Source organism: Hemitrygon akajei, chromosome 5 (assembly GCF_048418815.1).
Source record: "Hemitrygon akajei chromosome 5, sHemAka1.3, whole genome shotgun sequence".
Lineage (NCBI taxonomy): Eukaryota > Metazoa > Chordata > Chondrichthyes > Myliobatiformes > Dasyatidae > Hemitrygon > Hemitrygon akajei.
In genome coordinates, this window is record NC_133128.1 from 127,556,883 (window position 1) to 127,580,212 (window position 23,330).

At 43.8% G+C, this 23,330-nt stretch overlaps 1 protein-coding gene across 7 annotated transcripts in view; it reads right to left on the reverse strand.

Moving 5' to 3' along the window:
* Positions 1–1,502: 1,502 nt before the first annotated feature.
* Positions 1,503–23,330, reverse strand: part of LOC140728164 (receptor tyrosine-protein kinase erbB-4-like) — a 943,636-nt gene continuing 921,808 nt past the window's right edge. For 4 of the 7 annotated variants that reach the window (XM_073046453.1, XM_073046456.1, XM_073046454.1 and 1 more), the window contains 3 exons: positions 21,379–21,667; positions 14,765–14,854; positions 1,503–10,445 (listed from right to left, as the gene is read on the reverse strand). In XM_073046453.1, the coding sequence (XP_072902554.1) occupies positions 10,009–10,445; positions 14,765–14,854; positions 21,379–21,667 (816 nt within the window). In that variant the 3' untranslated portion in view covers positions 1,503–10,008. The remainder of the gene's footprint in view (positions 10,446–14,764; positions 14,855–21,378; positions 21,668–23,330) is intronic. The other 3 variants (XM_073046457.1, XM_073046455.1, XM_073046452.1) reach the window with 1 other exon arrangement.

Consider the following 23,330-nt stretch of genomic DNA (forward strand, 5'->3'; position numbering starts at 1 on the left):
TGCTGAATTCCCAAACAATGGTATATGCTGTTGTTGAGAGGCATGTTAAAGCAACCTTGATTGCTGGTTCGTGTTAGCAGCTGTGGGCTTTGTTAGAGAACCTAATTAGGTCCCCTTAAATTTGATCCAGCCATTGGTTTCATGACCAGGGATCTGCACCTAGACTCAACTCAAAATGTCTCTTAAGTGAGGTAGCAAGTGCTTCCAGGTGTTACCAATGAGCTCTGCATATCGGCCGAGTGGGAAAGTGTAAATCTGGGATTATTAACCTGGGAATACTGGACTGTACTTTACTATCTCTCAATAATATTGTTGTCCGGGGAATAAGTACCCATGTTCAGATTTGGTTTCTATGTTTTCTTCATGGGATAATTAACTGGATGGCTCTGCCATTGACTTCAGTGGGATCTGCAACAGTGTGTTGCGGCTAGTAGAACTAGTAGTACATCTCCAGTGACCTAGGTTCAATCCTGACCTCAGGTGCTGTCTATGTGGAGTTTGCAAGTTCTCCCTGTGAACCATGTGGGTTTAACTTTGGCGCTCCAATTTTTCCCCACATCCCATGGTTTGGTGGGTTAACTGTTCACTGTTGGGAGGTTATTTGATCCTGGTGTGTAGGTGGATGGTGTTGATGGGACCATGAGGAGACTTCGTGTAGGATGAACATAAATAGGTGTTCGATAGTTGGGATGTACTTAGAGGGCTGAAGAGCCTGTTTCCATTTTGCATGACTGTGATTATAAACACAATGGATTGATACAATGAAAAGAAAGAGCGTTTACAACGAGGAACAGTTGAAGGAAGCCACTTGCAGGGTTCATTCATTTGTTCGACACCATCTATTTGGAAAACAAGCACACAAGTTTGCTTCCACCTGTTTTTGTCAGAGAGATGCCTGGAGTTGCTCCTTTTTCAGATTCCACTTCAAGAGAGTGAATATGTGGGATATTGGCACTGAAATGAGATTTAATGTCTAGTGTCTTCCAGTGTCTAATGTTGTTAAAATCTAAAAGCTGCCATTGCATGCATAATTTTAGATAGCAAATTGTATTAATCTTTAGACATCAATGAGTTGATCAAGAAATGCTTCACTTCAGAATACTACATGAGCTCACATGAATGCCATTGCTGTGTAACACAGCCGGTTTGTTCTGCCAATGAAATTGACCTCCAGCTATAACCAAGACCACCTTGATGTGTTGTGTAGACAGCCTTTGCTACATCTGGAGGAGGGAATAATTTCAACTGTTGAACATTTTTTAATAACAAAGAAAATTTTCTTGGACACTTGTGTCATGATGTCAAAGCTAAGGGAGTATTGCTTATATGCAGCCTGAACTTGCTCATACATTATTATCCTTTTGCCTCAGATACGTGTTTGCATTTATATATTCCCCTTCCAATGTAATTGGACAGAATACAAGTGCTCACACAATTCCAACACTAGCTTTGATCTTTTATCTGTTATGATGACTCCACTGTTATAAGAACATCACAGACAGCATGGTTCACAGTTTATTTAAGTTTGTTTATATTAAATTAAAAATATATTTTTGACAGATTCATGTAACAAAAACGAAGAAGTCTTCAAATTGTACAGTATAGATGATGGCTGATTTGTGGTTTGCTGCAATATAACCAGTTTTACAGCATCATTTTACTTAAACACTCAAATAAAAGTTAGGAGGCAGGTTTGCAGTGCGAATGAGCACAGAAAAGACAAAGGGGAGGAATGAACATTGCCATTTGAACAAAAAGAGCTTAAGAAGCTAAACTAGAGACTGAAGAGAATTATAGCTTCAAAGTTAGTTATTGGTTCTGTGAAGGTGAGTAATACAATTATTTGTCTTAAGCTGTGTTTCCAAAAGCTAATTAATCAGACAACAGACACGGAGCTAAGGCTTTCTATAGCTAAAGCCAAGCGCAAAATGTTAAAACACCACATTAACTAGTGCTGAACACATAATCATCAGCAGTTCTACAATGCTGTGAATTTAAAAAAAGCCACAATCCAAATACATATATATACAAAACAACTCTAAAGGAACGTATGTCTCAAATAAAACAATTCCACAAATTAAAAGCAAGAGTCTCCCTTATTTACAAATGCATCTAGCCATTTCTTTAACAATCTATAAAAAATACTATTCACATTTTCCATGAATTCAGTATCAATATTTGCTCAAAGTTTCATTAATTAGTCAATTCTTTATCCTGCCGCACAACAAAGGCCGAGGGAACAAATGGTGACCTCATCAAAAGGAAACACCTTTTTACGCAGTGTAGCTATAGTGCTTTTTCACAATGCTGTGGCCATTCCAAAAATATATTTTATCTTTGGAATTTTCCATTCAAATTATCTTGAGTTAATTGTATACACACCAAGTGCAAAGCACCAAGTGATCTTCTCAAAGGATAAATATTGCAGACCAGATTGTTGTTTGTTAGTCACTTTGACCTGTTGGGAAATACTTCATGGACTGAGAAATAATGGGTTAGGAGCTAGGGCAGGATTTACAGCAGACAAAAGCTTTTTAAAACCAAGTCTCTGTGCATTAAAACAAACAGAACACATGATCAAAACTACAGCAAATTCTCTTGATTACAGCAGGATTATTTCTTAGCAAACAAGTGAAGGTTAGTTTCATTGTGTACGTTTGTGCACAAAAGCAGCCCGCTCGCTCATGGTAACATGGTTGCTGCGTGATTCATGGGGGAATTGCCCAATCGTCTTCTTTAAGGTTTGGACCTGATATTTGGAACTTTAAGGAGAATATGGAGGTTGAGAAGGAGGAGGTTTGAGTGGCAGATGCAAAGAGTCTTTGGATGAAAATGCTTGCATTTAGAACTCCTTTGGGGGTGGGGCGACACAGTAGCCTAGCAGTTAGCACATTGCTTTACAGTGTCAGCGATCACCGATCGAGGTTCAATTCCCACCCACCGCCGTCTATAAGGAGCTAATATACCGTCCCCGTGATTGCTTGGGTTTCCTCCCACATTCCAAATACATACAGTTAGGGTTAGGGAATTGTGCACACGTTACGTTAGTGCTGGAAGTGTGGCAACACTTGCCCAGCACAATCCTCGCTGATTTACAGTAACTTGATGCAAATGACACACTTTAATGTATGTTTTGATGCACATGTCACAAGTAAAGTTCATCTTTAATCTTTAAACAGCCATTCTTACTGATAAAGTGCTCTATTATAACTCCAAGTTACCTTAATTGGAAACTGGTTGAAGGTTTTAATAATTGTTTACTTGCAAGCCGCACTGACCAATCCCAGCTTGGTAACTAAACACCAGAGTTGCCCACAGACAATATTTAAACAGGAAGGCAAAGTTTAATAAATTTAATTTCCAGTGTCTGATCCTCAAGCAAAGAGTTTGTGCATTAAAATAATTCACAAATTAATTAAACACAACAAGTTATGTGGAATCACCCATACCGGACATGCCCTCTTCTTGTTACTACCATTTGGAAGGAGGTACAGGAGCTTCAAGAACCACACTCAATGATTCAGGAACAGCTTCTTAGCCTCTATCATCAGATTTCTGGATGGTCCATGGACACCACCTCATTATTAATATTTTTGCATTATTTGTTTATTTGTGTAATTTTAATGACTCTACACCTTTTCTTTGTAGTGCTGCTCAAAACATGTCAACTAAATCAGTGATAATGAATCTGTATCTGAATCACTAGCATTTAAAGTACGTAGCCCTTCACACCCAAAGATGGACGAACTGCCCAGCAGAAAGTTAGATCATGAGACTCATCTAGCAGCAAAGTCTATATAACCTGAATTCCACAAGATTTTTTGTGTTTGCAACAATTAGGAAGCTACTTAAAACAGTATCTGGACACTGCAATAGATTTCAGTATTTGGGCAAATCACTCAGGCTTAAGATTTATTTCAACAACTTTAATAATAAAATAATGCTCTGCTTTTGAAAATCAAGAAATCTGTGGTGGAGAAATGTTACACCTATTTCTTTAGTGTCTTAGCTTTGATAGGATTTTCATTCTTTTCTGGGATAAAACTTCCCGTTACTGATTTAGACAATACTATAGAGAGATATTGTTTGCACTGTCAGGCTGCATCTGCTGAGGGAAATGGGCAATCAACATTTCATGTCAAGACCCTTCATCTGGACTGAAAAATAAAGGGGAAATAGTCGAAATAATAAGGTAACAGGAAGTGTGGGGCAGAGATGGCAGGTGACAGGTGGATTCAGTTGAGGTGGGGTGATCGGCAACAGTGAAAGCAAGTACTGAGGAAGGACATGTGGTTGTGGTAGCAAGTCTGGCTGAGGACATCAACTTTTCTTGATGTTCATTTGGCTGCCTGAAGTGTCCATGATGCCAATAAACCATTTTCATTACTGAATAAGGGAAAGGAAGGCTTATTTTAGGCATATCGGTTAACTTCTTGGCACTGCAATCAGTCCTTCCATGGCTCTTCAGGACTATGTCAGATGCTCTGACGTCATCATCCACCACTTTCTCCCTCACAGATGCTGCTCGGCCTGCTGCTCCTCCAGTGGGCTGCTTGCAAACGCAAGAAGTTTTTAGCCGGTCGTTTTATTGGGGCAGACGCAGACAGGTGACATGACTGGACCTGGGTCTGCTTACGTTGGGAGGGTCACTGACAGCTCTTTCAGGCCCTCCTGCCTGCCTGCTCAGGACTGATATCTAGTGGGCGGGTTGGCCACCGCAGTTGTCACACACATCATGCCCACCCATCCGCTGGTTTTGATGGGTGAGTGCAATAAACGCTTACACAATAATGCAGCTGTTGAAAATGCAAGAAGGAAATTAATATTTTGCATTCTGATCACAGCTTATCTCAGCCCGAGGATGCCTCACAGTGACTTACTGTGAGATGAATCAAATATGCTCATGTTGACCAGGACTTTCATCCAGGCATCACAATGTTGAAAGCAGTGATTATCTGAAAGGCCAAGCTGTTCACATGAACAGTGCTCACAAACTCTTCGCTATACATCAATGACATTCCTCTCTGGAATTAAATGTGCCTCTTGTAAATTGAATCTGAGAACTCACAGTAAAGTCAGGCTAAATGGTATATAAATTAAGGTCAAGCCGACAAAATGTTTCCGAACTCTGGGCAGTATGACTGATTATTGATAGTTCCAGGGAATTTTCAATTCTTTAAGGTTGGAGCTCAAAGATCAAGGAAGTCAGATTGCACTTTGGTGAACGGCTGCTGACGGAATGTTGATTAGGGGTGAAGGGTTATTGGAGGGGAATGCAGCAGAGTCATACAGCACAGAAATGGGCCTTTCAGCCCAAATGGTCCTTGCTGACAGGGATTTCTGCCAAAGCTAGTTCCTTTTGCCTGCACTTGGCCTATTTCCCCCTAAATCTTTCATATCCATGCCCCCGTTCAAGCAGCCAGTGAATGTGTACCTGCCCTGCCAGTTTGTTCCAAAAACTTAGCACCCTCTGGGTAAAAAAATTGCCCCTCAGGTTCCTACTAAATTTTTCCCCTCTCACTTTAAACCTCCAGCCTCTAGTTTGTGACTCCTCAACCCCAGGAAAAGGTCCGTGTACCTCTCATGATTTCATACACCTCTCCTACACTCGAATGCTAGCAGTCCCAAGCTGCTCATAACTCACTTCCCCAAACTCCAGCAACATCACTGCTTTATGATCGCCTGAGCTTTGGATATGCTTAACGACACAGTGTGTATACCTCCTTAAGCCTCAGCCTGGTCTCCTGCAAAGAGCTGCCAGGCTTTCTCTGACATTAAAGGACACGCCTCAGCTTTCCCCTCTCTCCTCAAACCTATGCTCTCTAGCTCTTGATTCTCAGGAAATCAAAAGCTACACTAACCGTGCTGCACAGCAGGGTATCCTCCTCAATGGGCACAATAGGGGTAACAGAGGGAGTTTTTTTTTTAAAATGGATAGGATGAAGCAGTCTTTGGTAGAAATAGGCAAGGCATAAATGGTCAGCATAGACGCGGTAGGCTGAAGGGTTCATTTCTGTGCTTTCAACCCTGTAATGGGGTGCTGCAAAAGGAAGGCAGGACTGGAAGATGAAGTGTGGTCTTCGTCTCATATGTAGACACCCACAGGCCAGGTGCTGGGAAGACCTTCTCCCTGGTTGGGGTCGGGGGTGGGGAGAAGGACCACAGGATACGACATGCAGGACTGAGATGAAGAGAATTTTCTTCATCCAGAGGGTTGTGGGGGCCAAGTTGACAAATATATGTAAGAATGGGTGAAAGGGAGAGGAAAGGAATATGGTATTGGGGTAGAGGGTCATCCAGGACATATTGAATGGCAGAGATGATACTAAGGACTAACCAGTCCACTCCTTCTGCTGTTTCCTATGTACCTGTGCCCAAACACACTGAGGTGATAAAAGAGGTCATCTGTAGCAAACAGAGCTACTGGAAAGCTGACAAGTGACAAGAGGTGTCACAAACTATTGACATATTGGGTGTTGGGAATGAAGATTACAATATGATGAGTCATTACCTTAAGGAATGGGGTAGCAGATCAAAGGGCTGAGTGGCCTTCAACATTCTGTATAAATTGAGAGCAAGGAATTTTGACACAGTCATTTCCTAAATTTTATTGGTGTACTTACTAATGCTCACTTCTTTATGTCATTCAGGAGGCTACTTAACACATCGTATGCCTGTACTAGCTCTTTGAAAGTTCTGTCCAATAAACCTCACCGTGATCAGCTCTATCCCGATAAATCTGCAAAGCTTTCCAAACCTCAGTGAAAGCCAGTGTTATTGCCAGATATCCCTAGGTAAGGTTCTAATTACAAAATCATCTAGAAGTAACATTACTGCTGTCAGTTTCTGAATGACATGTTTCAATCACATGCCTCTGTGTTTATGATTGGGTAGGAAAAAAGAGCCAACACATCCTTTTGTGTCTGCAATTGCTGACAGTAATTTTATAACTCGTGCCAAGAAATGCCACTTACAATCTGAGACTGAAAACTCAAGGAGTTGGATCCATTTGCCAATGTTTCTGTAATTTCTCTGAGTTAGATCACGTTAGCAATCAATTCTGTGTCGATTAGTGCACGTTGGAACATTAGCCTCCATGTGACTCACCATAATGCAGTCAACACTTTCCCTGCAAAAGCCACGTACCCAGTGATGTCACCATATGTCACAGTTACCGAAATAACTGAATACATAAGGTGCAATTTTGTTCATCAGACTCAAGAAATGAGGAGCAAAACCCATGGAAAATCAGCAAGAGAAGTGGATTTAAGAGTGACATTGATGTTTGACTCACAGATTTGGCCAGACATATTTTTCTTTACTATGGGTACCTTTCTTGACTATTTCTCCTGTGCCTCAGTGCAAGATGCTAACATATCTGTTATCGTCCGAACCACACCTCACAGAGGCAAGGGACGTTCATTGAAGGGCCATTGATTGGGGCAATGGACAGAGAAGGGGGTGGTCACACACATATGGAGATGACGACACATCCTACCCTAGGATTTTCCTCACCTCTGTGGCTGCTCTGTAGTTGCCGATGGGGAAGATCTTTAGAATCTGTCCACCTTCCCAACAGTCAGCTTGAACACTACACATGCTTTGTCGTGGTAGCCCATCAGATCCTGTGCAGCAATATGTGAAATGTTCTAGTCCAACTTTCAACTTCAACCCAATTTTGTAAATTCTTTCAGGAGATCCCAACGCTGTTAGTGCTCTTGGAGCTCATATCCAAAATGAGGCGTATACACAAAGTCTTTGCCCGTCAGTGAAAACATGAGAGACTAGAGTTACTGGTATCTGGAACAACAAACAATCTCCTGGAGGAACTCAGTGTTAGTCAGCATCTATCGGTCCTGATGTAAGATTTTGACCTTCCCCCCCAAAAGAATTTGAAAATTGACAGCTCCTTTCTTTCTACAGGTGCTGCTCAACCCATTGACTTTGTCCAGCAGATTGCTTGCTTCCATCTTTCACTGTTGAACTGAACTTACAGGATTGCTCAATGTAGAGAAGTCTCCAGCTTTGAGTTTTGACCCCTCATCATTTTACTGTCTTTATAGCAGTTATACTTCATTACCAAGGTCACTGGTGTCCGAAAGCAAATCAAGCAGAAAACATCCAGCTGCTATATCACTTACTATTCCTCTACTAATCCATCCAGATACAGAAATCTCATCAGCCCTGCTAAAGAAAAGAGTTTTTTTGTCTTTTGAGTATCTCCATTTCAACTTTCTGTGGAGGCCATGATTGTGCTTCAATGATTGCATTTCAATCGAAACATTTAACTGCAGGTTAAATAAGGTGCCAAGGCTAAGGGACAAAAAAAAAACTGAATCTCGAAAGTTAGCGTTAAAAAAAGGAAAAATAAAATTCTTTCAAGTTCTTAACTATGAATTGTTGATGGAATTGACTGACCTAGATTGTAAATAGATGTTGTGTTTCTTTCTGTGTTCAACGCTTCTGCAGATAGCCTTTGGGAAAACTTGTAAGGTAATGTTTCCGGAGAGCAATGCTACAGAGCCGAGCAGTAATCATTCAAGTAATTTCCGATTAACCTTGTGGCTTTTGTAAAGAGCGAACAGCTATCCTTAACACTGCGGGGAAGGACACCTTGAGATACCAGCACTTCATCATTTCCAGAGAGAGATATAAATGGGCTGATTAGTTGAGTTCACTGTCTTTCTGCGAAGATGTACAAGCCTGGGTGATGCTGAGAACCTCCGAGGTGCAATTGCCCGAGTCAGCCAGTGTGTGTCAACTGTGCTCCAGACTGGCCTGCTTTGTTGTCTGACTGAATTCAAACACAATGCAGATCGGTCAGATTCGACCTTTGGCCAACACCTCTGTAACTTGGGGCAGCCTGCCCCTGAACTCCAGTCCCGCTGAGCAAAAAAAAAATACAATTAAGTAAGTGTTGCTCTAGTGACCCCAGTAATGCCTGAAAGAGCTTACGCCTCGAGTGCACGTGAAAGTAAAGCGACATTGGATGAGGCCTATTAAAAGCAGCATAATCATGATATTTACAATATCAACTTTTAGTAATAGACACGATTGGCAGTGCTGATGTGTGTTTATCAAAGGCAAATAAACCCTTCCATTAATTTTTCAATTACAAAACCATCCCCCTCAATTTATCGTTAAGAATTAAGAATGGCCCTACTTTCCAAGGCTTCAAAAGTTACCTGCTATTAAACTATATTTAAGTACAAAAGAGAATTGAGAGGTCTGCTACATAATAAAGTCACCTTCAAAATGGAGCTTGCCATAGTGTTCAGTTGAATAGCTTAGTGTCTGCCGAAAGGGTCAATTGAAAACAAGGTGTGCTTGCTACAGGTCCACCAGCCCAGGTGAGGCCCATCCAAGTTGGTTCCTGCACCCAGACTGAGTTTGGTAGGCTCATAGCATTTCACCTCATCTGCCAGTGATGGAAAAGCTCCCTGTACTGGGTGCTTGTCATTCTTGTCCCATTGACATTTTATACCTGGATAAGATAGTAGTTCAGAAAATCCAATTAGTGGGACCCCAAATCAAAAGTTCTGTACCTTAGTTTTACTGAGTGGCTGGGTTTGTGGATTTTTGTTCAAATTAGAAGTCTACATTTAATTGGACAAGCTTTCTTTAAGAATCAACTCTCGATGTTGTGTGCCGCACCCACCCTCCTCCCCATCACCGATCGACAGCCTATTGCACTCTCTTCCTTGACCGTAACCTTCCGATCTGACTTGCCGAAGGTCTGCAGGAGAAGAGAATCCCAAAGATCTACATTTTTGGTACTTCCACAGCAATCCTTCATTTTTTTTTCCTGTTTGTAACCATATTGCTTTGTAACGGGTACCAGTTAGAAAGATCGAATTGAACCAGGGCTGAATTCTAGCAATCCAACTCTCCTTCATTTCAGACAAAGTTTGCCAGTACTGTGACCTTGGACATTGTCCTTCCAGTCATTATTGAGGATAGCTGTTTGTAGTTTGACAAGGAGGTCCAGTGAAGCTGGGTTTCCGGAGGTTACACCACCGTATTACGCTGTCCATATGAAGGCAGCACTGTTCCTGGCTTCAGTGAGAACTCTGAGAGATACTCAGGGTTCTCTGCTACGATGGGTTTGATGCGTCCATTCTGCTTGTAAAAAAACTTTGTGCTGTACTCCTGCAGGTACTCAGGATTGTGCATGGTACCTTTGGACAGGTAACTGTGATTCCAGTAGTCAGGGTTATCAAAGGCCTTGTCAACATTTTCCGATATGGCAATCTTGTCCTGTAGGTACTCTGGGTTCTCAACCACATTGCCAAATGTGTTGAGGTAGAGGGGTTCATTCACATACTCATCCTCCATGGTCTTTGACCCCTCTGGGACATTGTGGTACTCTGGGTTATCCAGGGCGTGGACGTCACCATTTTTCCGAAGCGTCACGAATGGGTTCTCCTCCACTTGGTTCAAGAACTCTGCAAAGTGATTAATGAAGCTGTTACACCTTTGCAACAGAGGAAAAGGAAGATTTGCAACCCTTTAACACCTTCAAATCCCAAAACGCCAGTGAATTGTCTGGACGAGTGCAGCTCAAACAACGTTCTTAAGGCACATCGTCACCTAGAACAAAGTAGCCTGCCTCAGTGACACCTCCCCCCCTCCCCCAATTCATTACCCTGAGCAGCAAGTATCATCAACATGAACTGCCAGAAAAAATGGTTGAGGCAGCCACATTTAAAAGTTATCTGTGGGCAACATGGATAAGATGGGCTGAACACCATAAGACACAGGAGCAGAACTAGGCCATTTGGCCCATCGAGTCTGCTCTGCCATTTGACAATGGTTGATTTACTATCCATCCCAAACCCATTCTCCTGCCTTCTCCTTGTAATATTTGACACCCTTACTGATGAAGAACACATCAACCTCTGCCTGCTTCCCTGCTGTATGACCCTAGATAATGGGTTGCAGATATTCACCCTGGCTACTCTGCCAGCATGTCCCAAACCTGTGCCTTCTGCTGCCAGGGAGGACACGTGAAGCAGGAACAGGAGAGTATCACCACCTGGAGCTTTCCCTCTAGGCCACACACCATCCTGGTTTGGAAATCAATCACAGTTACTGGGTCTAATCCTGGAACTCCCTCCCCAACAGCATTAAGGGAGCACCTTCACCAGAAGGATGGCAGTGGTTCAAGAAGGGGCCCAACCCCACCATCTCAAGGGTCTCAGGGCTGGGCAATAAATGCTGGCTCAGCCATCGCTGCCAGCATGCCACAGACAAAATGAGATAATGCAGCTGGCTGGCTGGCCGTCTGGTTTTTCCATTGGCTCTGAATTTGGGAGAGGCACATGCTGTTCTCAGCTGAGGGGCTTGGACACACTTCACAATGGCAAAAACTGAGACACCAGAGAACTGAGTAGAACAATGGCTGTAGCTGGGAGGTCCAGCGTAGCCCCATTCATCTGAATGGAGTCACTGACCTTCATTCGAATGGCAAGTAAAATGGAGTGCGTTGCTCTGTTCCAATTTTAATTAGTATTATTATTTTTGACTTATTCAGTTATTGAATGTGAATTTAAATTAACATCTTACTTTTAAATTTATGTATATGCTGTATATGTATTTAAAGGTAAAATGTATTCAACCATCTCTTAATATCTTTGGTGATGAAAGCTTCGATCTTTGGCAAGGTGGTTTGGGTGGATCTTGAGCCTTCATCATCTGAGACCTAGTTGCCACCACTGTCTTCACAGAGCAGTTGAGCCATCAAGGCCAGCAGGAATGTGTGACCCATGGGGGACAGAAATGGCCGGTGCAATCTCAGGTATCCATGGAAACAGCAATCAAATCTGGAGCTCTGTAGAGTACTGGGGATGAGGAATGTAGTGACTGGCAGGGAGTCGTCACAATCTGGTGGGAGTGTGGGACTAGAAGGCAGCTTGGAGTGCCAGAAGGCAGATGGATTTGGAGGCAAGGGCACAAACTTTATGTGTGTTGGCCAGTGACCCCAGGGGTAATGGGTGGCCAGGCGTGACGTGAGTTGGGACAAAGGCAGCTGAGATTTGGAGCACTGGTCACTCAGGAGAGAACCAGAGTTGGTAACCATAGCAGAGACAGAGGTGCCAGAAGCTGTCGAGTGGGTGTACTTGGCAGTACCAAAGCTATATGTCTCATTGGGGTCAAATACAGCAGCGAGGGTGCCAGCCGGCCATCTCAGTCTCATCATGACACCAAGGAAAAGCATGCTGGGAGTTTGTGGCAGAGAGAGAAACTACACCTTGCACCTTTCTAACGTTAAACTAGAAAGTTTCTAATCTTCTGGGATTGCATGGTGGGCTGGTGAAGGGAATGAAAATTCATATCCAACCAGTGGCTAGGTCCTCTACACACATCCTAATGTCACCAAACCTTTCCCTCCCCCAACTCTACAATAACTTTTGTTCTATTTGTCTCAATCACTCTTCATGGAAGCAGGATGCACAACTGACACTCTCCGAGCAATGCAGTATCTCCTGAAACTCTCTTGTTTATTGATGACCTGGCACTGGGCTCGTCCAGTGGTGACCACAGCCTTTCCAAGCTGTCCTTCCAAATGCCATTGATCTGGGTTCTTCCTCAGCACCTGTAGTACATCCTACCTATGCCCGGGACAGAGAGCTGGATGGGATAACCCATACCCAATATGTCATGAGTCCTCAGTGGAAACTATGAGGGAAACTCTAAAAGTTCTGGACAGGAGCTTAAGCTGGGGCTTAACTTCTGCCGGGGCCTGGCAAATGTGTGCTGCATCTTTAAATATATCTGAAGTTCATAAACTCTTTCGTTAACCCTTTCATTCCTGGAAATGTAATAAATAATTTCAATAATAATAAATTGAAAACTTATTAAATGCATTCAGATAAGCGAGAAGGAAGTCTACCTCTCAACTTATACTGATATTGATATGTCTATTTTGTTGTTTGTTTTTGTGAACATGCTTGTTATGTATGATTTATCCTAATTTAAATAATAAGTTTGAAAGATGATGAATGGTATCGATCGTGTGGATAATCAGAGGCTTTTTCCCAGGGCTGAAATGGTTGCCACAAGAGGACACAGGTTTAAGGTGCTGGGGAGTAGGTACAGAGGAGATGTCAGGGGTAAGTTTTTTACTCAGAGAGTGGTGAGTGCATGGAATGGCTGCCGGCAACGGTGGTGGAGGCGGATACGATAGGGTCTTTTAAGAGACTTTTGGATAGGTACATGGAGCTTAGAAAAATAGAGGGCTATGGGTAACCCTAAGTAATTTCTAAGGTAGAGACATGTTCGGCACAATTTTGTAGGCCGAAGAGCCTGTATTGTGCTGTAGTGTTTCTATGTTTCTAATTTAGGTTCATATTAACTTGTGTTTTTCCTCGACTTGTACAACACTGTTGCTGCAAGAAGCTCATTTTCCTGCCATTTATCCCCTGAGTGTTTGCATCTAGGACAATAAATGTGAACTTGAACTTCACAAAGGATTACATCAGATAGGCAGCACAGAAACGAACCATTCGGACCACCTCGCATATATGTTCCTGTTGAACCTCCTCCCTCTGTCTCCATCAATCTCACCCTCATGTTGCTCGTCTTCCCCCTCGCTTTTGGGTCAGGAATTTTCTCTTGAATTCTCTCCAAAGTGAAACGTTTGTCCCTATGCACACTTGCTCAAAACTTTTAATCATTGTAAGGACCTCAGCCCTCCTCCAAGTCCACACACTTATTCCCCAATATGTCAACCGTACATTCTGAACTCCCCTTTCCCCCTCAGACTTCAGATGTGAGCCCACGTTTGAGTGAACGAGGCTCCTGATGCTAATGCCTGGTCAGTTCAGTTCAGCTCAGGTTCACAGAGCTGAATTTAACAGTGCATTGCTGGGGAAACCCTGAAAACAGGGACACATCCACACAGAGTCCACAGATAAAGCAGAGCAACGGATGTGCCAAGAGTTGCCCCTCCCTCAAATCCTTCCAAAATCTTCATGGGCTGGCATACACCTGGAACCTCTCCAGCAGAGAGGTGGGTGTGGGGTGCAGGGAGATGCCGGGGTTTCAGAGAGTGTGACTTTAAAGACCTTACTTCTCTGCAGGTGGGAGAACTCTCAGCCTGCTCCACTTCTGCTAGGTCGCTTATATATGTTCCTAATGTCTCTGCCTCCACCACCACCCTTGGCAGGATGTTCCACGCACCCACCACACTCTGTGTAAAAAGCCTCCCTCTGACCTTCCCCCCAATACTTTCCTCCAAACACCTCCAAATTATGCCCTCTCATATTAGCCAACTCTACCCAAGAAAAAGGGCACTGGTTGCCCACTCTGCCTATGCCTCTTATTATCTTATACACCTCTATCAAGTCACCACTCAACCTCCTTTGCTCAGCATGGACATCCTGGACTAAAAGGTCTGTTCTATATTTCTATACTGTGTGACTTCAATACTGAGCCCAGTATTGAGGGTGTGATTTCAACAGACTTCTGCTTAAATCCAATATCAAATTCCTTTTGGATCCTTGCATGGAAGCATCATGCTTTGTATGTTGTCAGGATCTGAATCCCCAGATCACTCCCTTGATAATGAACAGACTGCAGTTATTTCAGAGATTTTTTACAAAGTTACGGAAACATCACTGACAAATTCTGCTTTTTCATGGAATTGTAGAAGAACAGGGGGAGGCTATTTGGTCAGTCAGTTTGTCTGTGTTGGCTCCTAATACAAAAAGGTGAACATACACTTCAAGTTACAATTTCAAAGGTTTTGGAGAATCTTACTAACCTGCACGAGATAGTTTGGCCTTGGCATCTAACTTGGAAGGCCTCGCCAGCGTTCGGTCCTCTTGGATGGATCCCACTCGCTCACAAACCACTGGAAAAAGGATGAACATGATAAGAATGCAGAGTCCTTGCTGGTCACCAGAACTAACAAGCTTAGTTACTCCTAGAACCATAGAACCATATGACATTACAGCACGGAAACAGGCCTTTTGGCCCTTCTTGGCTGTCCCAAACCATTTTTCTGCCTAGTCCCACTGACCTGCACCTGGGCCATATCCCTCCATACCCCTCTCATCCATATACCTGTCCAAGTTTTTTTTAAATGTCAAAAGTAAGCCCGTATTCACCACTTCCTCTGGCAGCTCATTCCACACTCCCACCACTCTCTGCGTGAAGAAGCCCCCCTCCAATTTTCCCATTAAACTTTTCCCCCTTCACCCTTAACCCATGACCTCTGTTTTTTTTTCTCCCCTAGCCTCTGTGGAAAAAGCCTGCTTGCATTCACTCTATCTATACCCATCATAATTTTATACACCTCTATCAAATCACCCCTCATTCTCCTATGCTCCAGGAAGTAAAGTCCTAACCTATTCAACCTTTCCCTGTAATTCAGTTTTTCAAGTCCTGGCAACATCTTTGTAAACCTTCTCTGCACTCTTTCAACCTTATTAATATCCTTCCTGTAATTAGGTGACAAAAACTGCACACAATACTCCAAATTTGGACTCACCAATGCCTTATACAACCTCACCATTGCATTCCAACTCTTATACTCAATACTTTGATTTATAAAGGCCAATGTACCAAAAGCTCTCTTTACGACCCTATCTACTTGTGACGCCACTTTTAGGGAATTATGTATCTGTACTCCCAGATCCCTCTGTTCTACTGCACTCCTCAGTGTCCTACCATTTACCTTGTATGTCCTATCTTGGTTTGACCTTCTGAAGTGCAATAACTCACACTTGTCCACATTAGCATCTGCCATTTTTCTGCCCATACCTCCAACTGGTCCAAATCCCTCTGCAAGCTTTGAAAACCTTCCTCACTGTCCACTACACCTCCAATCTTTGTATCATCAGCAAATTTGCTGATCCAATTTGCCACATTATCATCCAGATCATTGATATAGATGACAAATAACAATGGACCCAGCACCGACCCCTGTGGCACACCACTAGTCACGGGCCTCCACTCAGAGTAGCAATCCTCCACTACCATTCTCTGGCTTCTCCCACTGAGCCAATGTCTAATCCAATTTACTACCTCTCCATGTATACCGAGTGACTGAATCTTCCTAACTAACCTCCCATGTGGGACCTTGTCAAAGGCCTTACTGAAGTCCATGTAGACAACATCCACTGCCTTCTCTTCATCCACTTTCCTGGCAACTTCCTCGAAAAACTCCTGGGTTTATATTTCTCACTAAACCCCTTACATAACAACTATTTAAATATTAATTGCAACTGCCCAGGTGTTTCACAAGTAGTTGAGAGACACAGTGTGACACTGTGCCAGAGAAGGGTTCAGAAAACAGGTCACCTGGTAAACTGATTTTACTGAGCATTTTAGTGGAGGAGAACGAGTGGGAGAGGCAGTGAGGTTCATGGAAGGAATTCCAGGTATTACGATTAGGCACTGCCTCCATTTGACAATCATGAAGACCGATTAGTAGAGAGAGACTGCAGAGCAACCCTTTCCAAGGTAACATCACACCCTCTTCAACAGTGGATGCACCTAACTAACTTTGAATGTTTTGTCAATTACTTAGCACACCAACGCCAAACAAGGAAAGGTAAAGACACAGGCAAACTTCTGAGTTCCTGGAAGATCAGGGAGAAACAAGTAAGTGAGTTTGTGGACTTAAACTTAAAGCTGTACTGAGTTCTAAATGTTGTGGATGAAGGGGTTAAACTATGAGGAGAGATTGAGTCACCTGGGTCTATACTCTCTGGAGTTCAAAAGAATGAGAGGGGATCTTATAGAAACATACAAAATTTTGAAAGGGATAGATAAGATAGAAGTAGGAAAGTTGTTTCCATTGGTAGGTGAGACTAGAACTAGGGTACATTGCCTCAAGGTTCAGGGAAGAAGATTTAGGACGGAGATGAGGAGAAACTGTTTTTCCCAGAGAGTGGTGAATCTGTGGAATTCTCTGCCCAGGGAAGCAGTTGAGGCTTCTTCACTAAATATATTTAAGAAACAGTTTTGATATGTTTTTACATAGTAAGGGAATTAAGGGTTATGGGGAAAAGGAAGGTAGATGGAGCTGAGTTTACGGACAGATCAGCCAACATCCTGTTGAATGGTGGGACAGGCTTGATGGGCTGAACGGCCTATTCCTGCTCCTATATCTTATTTTCCTTCTCCATTTCTCAGCTACAGAACTTGACAACAACTGTTGCAAGATGTGGCCATCTCATCGATTTAGCTGATAACTCCCAGCCCTCAACTCGGGAGCGGCACAGAACTAATAGCATGGAAGGTTAGGTTTATGTGGCATTAAGGATCGTCATGGTAACAAAGCAGTTGGTGCAACGCAATTACAGCACCAGTGACCCAGGTTCAATTCCTGCTGCTGTCTGCTGAGGAATTAGTACGTTCTCCCTGTGATTGCCTGGGAATCCTCTATGTGCATTAGCTTCCTCCCACGTTCTAAAGACGCACAGGTTAGCTGGCTCATTGGTCACATGGGTGTGATTGGGCAGCAGAGGCTCATTGGGCTCGAAAGGCCTGCTACCATGTTGTATCTCAAAACAAATTAAATAATATGAATAAAGTATGTGGAATTTAGTGTGGTGCCACCACTCGGTATGTGCTGGTGAGAATGTTGACACAGGGAGGTAAGGTGCCCCCCTCAGATGGGAGAAAGCCTGCTCTCAGTCGGTGAGAGGGTAAACAGTGCGAAGATTGAAATGTGCTAAATGTAAGTTCAATGAGGGAACAGTGCTGGGTGTCCCATGACATCACCATTCCCCTCCTCACCCAAACACAAACATTGCCCAAATACCTGCTCACACTTGCAGCCTTTTCAATGGTAGTTTCTGCTTTGGCAATCTCTCTAGTGCAGTTTACTGACAAGACCGGTAAAATACTCCTGATGCAGCGTGCGGGAGTTTTCTGCCAGCTCAGCTCTGTGCTCACTAGCTGTGGATGTGCATCTCAGAGCGATACCAGGCTTTCTGGCTATCCATTGAGGATTGATAGTGGGTTATTACTGGAGGGGTTCTAAAGAGACGCTGGGCTATGCTGCCAGAAGCAGTGAGAGGATTGGGATAGGTGGAGACAGCCCAAAACATGTAAGTGAAGTCAGACAGAGTGAACAGCCATTGTCCTTTTGAAATGTGCAATACCAGAGAACATGAATTTAAAGTGAGACGGGGAAAGTTTAAAGGAGATGTATGGGGTTACGTTTTTTTTTAAATACAGAGATTGGTGGGTGCCTGGAATATGCTGCCAGAAGTGATGGTAGAGGAAGAGACGACAGAGGCATTGAAGAGTCTCCTCGATATGTAGCTTTAGCAGCAATTACAGCCTTGAGCCTGTGTGGATAGGTCTCTATCAGCTTTGCACATCTGGACACTGCAATTTTTTTCCCATTCTCCTTTACAAAACTGCTCAAGCTCTGTCAGATTGCATGGGGATTGTCAGTGAACAGCCCTTTTCAATTCCAACCACAAATTCTCAATTGAATTGAGGTCTGCACTCTGACTTGGCCACTTTAGGGCATTAACTTTGTTATTTTTAACCCATTCCTGTGTAGCTTTGGCTTTATGCTTGGGGTCATTGTCTTGCTGGAAAACAAATCTTCTCCCAAGTCACAGTTCACTTGCAGACTGCACCAGGTTTTCCTCCAGGATTTCCCTATATTTTGCTGCATTCATTTTACCCTCAACCTTTACAAGCCCTCCAGGGCCTCTGCACTGAAGCATCCCCACAGTATGATGCAACCACCACCATCCCTCATGGTGTGTTTTTGATGAAGTGCAGTGTTTGGCTTATGTCAAATATAGTGTTTAGTCTGATGACCAAAAAGCTCAAATTTGGTTTCATCAGACCATAGAACATTCTTCCAGCTGACCTCAGAGTCTCCCACATGTCTTCCGTAATACTCCAGCCAAGATTTCACGTGCATGTTTTTTTCAACAGTGGCTTTCTCTTTGCCACTCTCCCATAAAGCTGCAACTAGTGAAGCACCCGGGCAACAGTTGTTGTATGCACAGTCTCCCATCTCAGCCACTGAAGCTTGTAACTCCTCAAGAGTTGTCAAGGTCTCTTGGAGGCCTCCCTCACTAGTCCCCTTCTTGCACAGTCACCTAGATTTTGAGGATGGCCTGCTTGAGGCAGATTTACAGCTGTGCCAAATCCTTTCCATTTCTTGATGATTGACTTGACTGCACTCCAAGGGATAATCAGTGACTTGGAAATTTTCTTGTATCCATCTCCTGACTTGTGTTTTTCAATATCCTTTTTGTGGAGTTGCTTGGGGTGTTCTTTTGTCTTCATGGTGTAGTTTTTGCCAGGATACTGACTCACCAGCAGTTGGACCGTCCAGATACAGGTGTATTTTTACAACAGACAATTGAAACACTGTGACCGCACACAGTGATCTCCATTTAACTAATTATGTGACTTCTGAAACCAACTGACTGCACCAGTGATGATTTAGTGTCTCATATTAAAGAGGGTGAATACTTATACAATCAATTATTTTGTGTTTTTAATTTAGATCACTTTGTAGAGATCTGTTTTCACTTTGACACAAAAGTGTCTTTTTTTGTTGATCAGTGTCAAAAAAAAGCCAAATTAAATCCACTGTGATTCAGTCTTGTAAAACCATAAAACATAATAACTTCCAAGGGGTGGGTAGGGTGTGAATACTTTTTATAGGCACTGTATATGCAGAAACTCTGCAGCAACTCCAGGCTGAGGGGCTCAGGGACTTACTGAGGAACCCGATGACGAAGTGATGTGGGGAACATGCCAGAAAAGGAATGAATATGGAGAAATTGTGATGTGCTTTAAGCTGCCATTTTGATGGGAAAGGCATGTATCATTTGCCACTGCCTTTTTGACTGGTCATGGGGTGAGCTGGGGAGGCAACATTTCACTTGGTAAGCTGCTGCCAGAAGGGACTATGGAAGCAGCCAGGCAGAGAGGATCCCGCAGGAACTGGCAGAGAGAAGGCAGTGACGAGAACAGCTCTTTCAAAGAACTTCAACAGGAACGATGGGCCAAAAGGCTTACTGCCTGGGGGAATTAAGATTCCCTATTCTGCCCACCATGCTGTCGAAACGCAGAAGTTGCTTGTCATAGGAGAAGTGGGAGATTGGGTGAATTCCAGTTCAGTATGTGTTCGTTAGATCTGACACCAAGTTCTTCAAAAATATTCCTTGACTTAAAGACTAGAGATTCTGCAGATGCTGGAAATCCAGACTAATACACACAAAATGCTGGTGGAACACAGCAGGCCAGGCAGCATCTATAAGGAGAAGCGCTGTCGACGTTTTGGGCCGAGACCCTTCGTCAGGACTAACTGAAAGGAAAGGTTCTGCAGATGCTGGAAATCCAGACTAATACACACAAGATGCTGTGGAACACAGCAAGTCTGGCAGCAACACCAGCGTTACCTGTTTGCGCTAACTTTAGTGAAGGGTAATGGTTACCAGGTAAATGCAGTTGAAAATGGGGCAGATTAAAGTCTCTAGGTAGTCACAGCAGGTCCACATGGACTTTATAGCCAGTTAAGCATTCTCAAACCATACCCAATCTAGGAAATGAGGCCCCAGCTTTATGCAGTCCAAAGACTGCAGGTAGCAATGGCCAGATAAGATGGTATATTCAGAAATGGTATCACTCTACTGGGCCAGAATGGAGAAGCAGAGAGTAGTGACACAGGGTCTGCCCTCTCCCAAACTGACAGCACCTACAGGAGGCAAGAAGGTGGCATCTATAATCCCCACTGTCTGGTTCATGCCCGCTTCTCGCTGTAGACATTCGGCAGAAGGTGCAGAAGCCTTTAAGTCCCACAGCACCAGATTCAGGAACAGTTACTTTCCTCCAGCCATCAGGACATTGAACCCACTTGCACAAATCTAACCCCACCCCCAGCAATGGGACACTGTGGGCAGCCTGTTGCATTACTGTGGACTTGTTTCTGACTGTCCTTTTAATGTTTGCGGTCGTTTTCTTCATTTTCTTGTGCAACCTATGTACTATTTATGCTCTGCGTCTAGCCTGAATCTACGTGCTTGTGATACTTCTGCAAGTTTTTCCTTGCACCTGTACCCCACCGTACTTGTGCGCTTGATATTCAACTCAATTTGATTCCCTGTCCATCATCTCCACGATTGACAGTCATTGACTCTGTGCACAGAACTACCAGGTAACCATCCTTCTGCAAGAAGCTTCAGTAAGTATCCCATGGAAGCAATTGCTTTTTATTAGGTGAGGTAACCACAGTTGTGGATATGAGTCTTGCTTTCTATGTCCATGAAGAACAACTAAATTCTGGTGTGAGCCCTGCTATCCCTCCATAGTTTTGCCTGTGAAACCCTACTGAACAGTATTTTCCGCCTGAGTGGTTTGTGCTCCCTCCCACGCTGCTGAACCTACCTGTGGTCTTTTTGTCCTGGATGGGGGTCATGTAGCCATCCTCGTCCAGCTCCCCCCTCTGCCCGCGCTCCGACAGGAAGACGGTGGGGTCGGCGCTGTACCGCTGGGTGCTGCTGTCTTCCCGCTGGCGGGGAGCCTGCTTCTTCAGTGTCCCGTTGCAGCACATGTCGTCGAAGACCTCCAGTGGCGAGGCCGCACCCTGTTCCTCCAGCGGGGCAGTCCCGGAGCAGCTGGGTGACAGCCCTTCCTGCGGCCCGAAGATCCCGTCACGGTACACAAACTGGCCCTGCTACCACAGAGAGAAACTGAGTAAACAACTTGTCACGGCAAAACACCACACATAAAATCACCAGGCAAAATGGAGACAGACAGGCACCTGAGCAGACAGCGGGGCAGTGGGCAAATTGCCCGGTCAGCTCCCCACTCCAGCAACCAGTTCAGCCATTCAATGACCAACATACGGATTAGGTGCAACACACACAAAGTGCTGGAGGAACTCAGCAGGTCAGGCAGCATCTATGGAGGGAAATGGATAGTTGACGTTTCATGCTGTAACCCTTCGTCAGCATTCTTTACTTTCCTCCATCAATGCTGCCCGACCTGTTGAGGACCTCGCCACAACATTCTGTGTGCACTGCTCAAGATTTACAGCATCTGCAGAATCTGTTGTCTCTGTTACTAATTAGGAGCAACTCTTGGCTTCTCTGCTCCTCGACCGATCATCCATTCAATATGGTGATAGATGACCTGACTGTAACGCCTCTGCCCAGTAAATTGGTCACCCCTTGCTGATCAAATAAAGATCTTGGTTTTCAAAACATTCAGAGATGACCAGACCACTGTCCTTCGATATTTACACAACACACACACACACACACACACACACACACACACACACACACACACACACACACACACACACACACACACACACACACACACACACACACACACACACACACACACACACACACACACACACACACACACACCCAGTAGCACTATAACGTAGTGGGTTAGCAGACACTATTACACCACCAGTGACCCTGTTCACTTCTGCTACTGTGAGTGAGGAGTTTGTACAAATCCCCATCTCTGTGTAGGTTTCCTCCGGGTGCTCTAATTCCCTTCCTCATTTGAAAGACATACAGATTGGTAGGTTAATTGGGCAGTGCATAAGCATACAGATGATTTTCTTTCACACACTCGCTCCGGCTACTGGGCGTGAAGTTGCAGAGGTGTGCTGTTAATTCCCAACTGTCATCTCCTAGGAAAAGAGAACTTTGGTTTCACGTCTCTTTGAAGCACTGTATTCTAACTATACATTTTTGACTAAGGATGCCAGATTAAATTTTTTTGTACTGTTTGGTCTTAATGTATGACTGCAGGTCTGTGACAATTAGATCAGCCATGATCTAACTGAATGGTGGAACAGCTATGGTAGGGAGACACTCAGATTTCCATGGGAGACTGCCACGAACCACGAAAATACTTGAAAGGGAGGAGTTAGAGGTTTTTGATGATTAATAGGAATAGAGAGGAACAAAGGATCTGATTCAGTGATTGGGTGTGTGACTGGGAAATCCTGTGAAGAGAAAGATAGTGTGCATTTAGAGATATGAAACATAAAACATTGGAAAAGTCAAGAGGTCAGGAAAGAGAAACAGTCAATGGACCTAAAACGATGACTGCTTCTCTTTCCACAGATGCACACTGACCTGCTGAGTTCTTCCAGCATTTAAGCACCACACATATACTGGTGGAGGAACTCAGCAGGCCAGGCAGCATCTACAGATGAGTAAACAGTCAAAGTTTTGGGCTGAGACCTTTAATCAGGACTGGGAAAAAATATGAAAAGATGACTTCTCGGCCTGAAACATCGACTGTTCACTCTTTTCCACAGATGCTGCCTGCCCTTCTGAGTTCCTCCAGCATTTTGTGTGTGTTGTTCG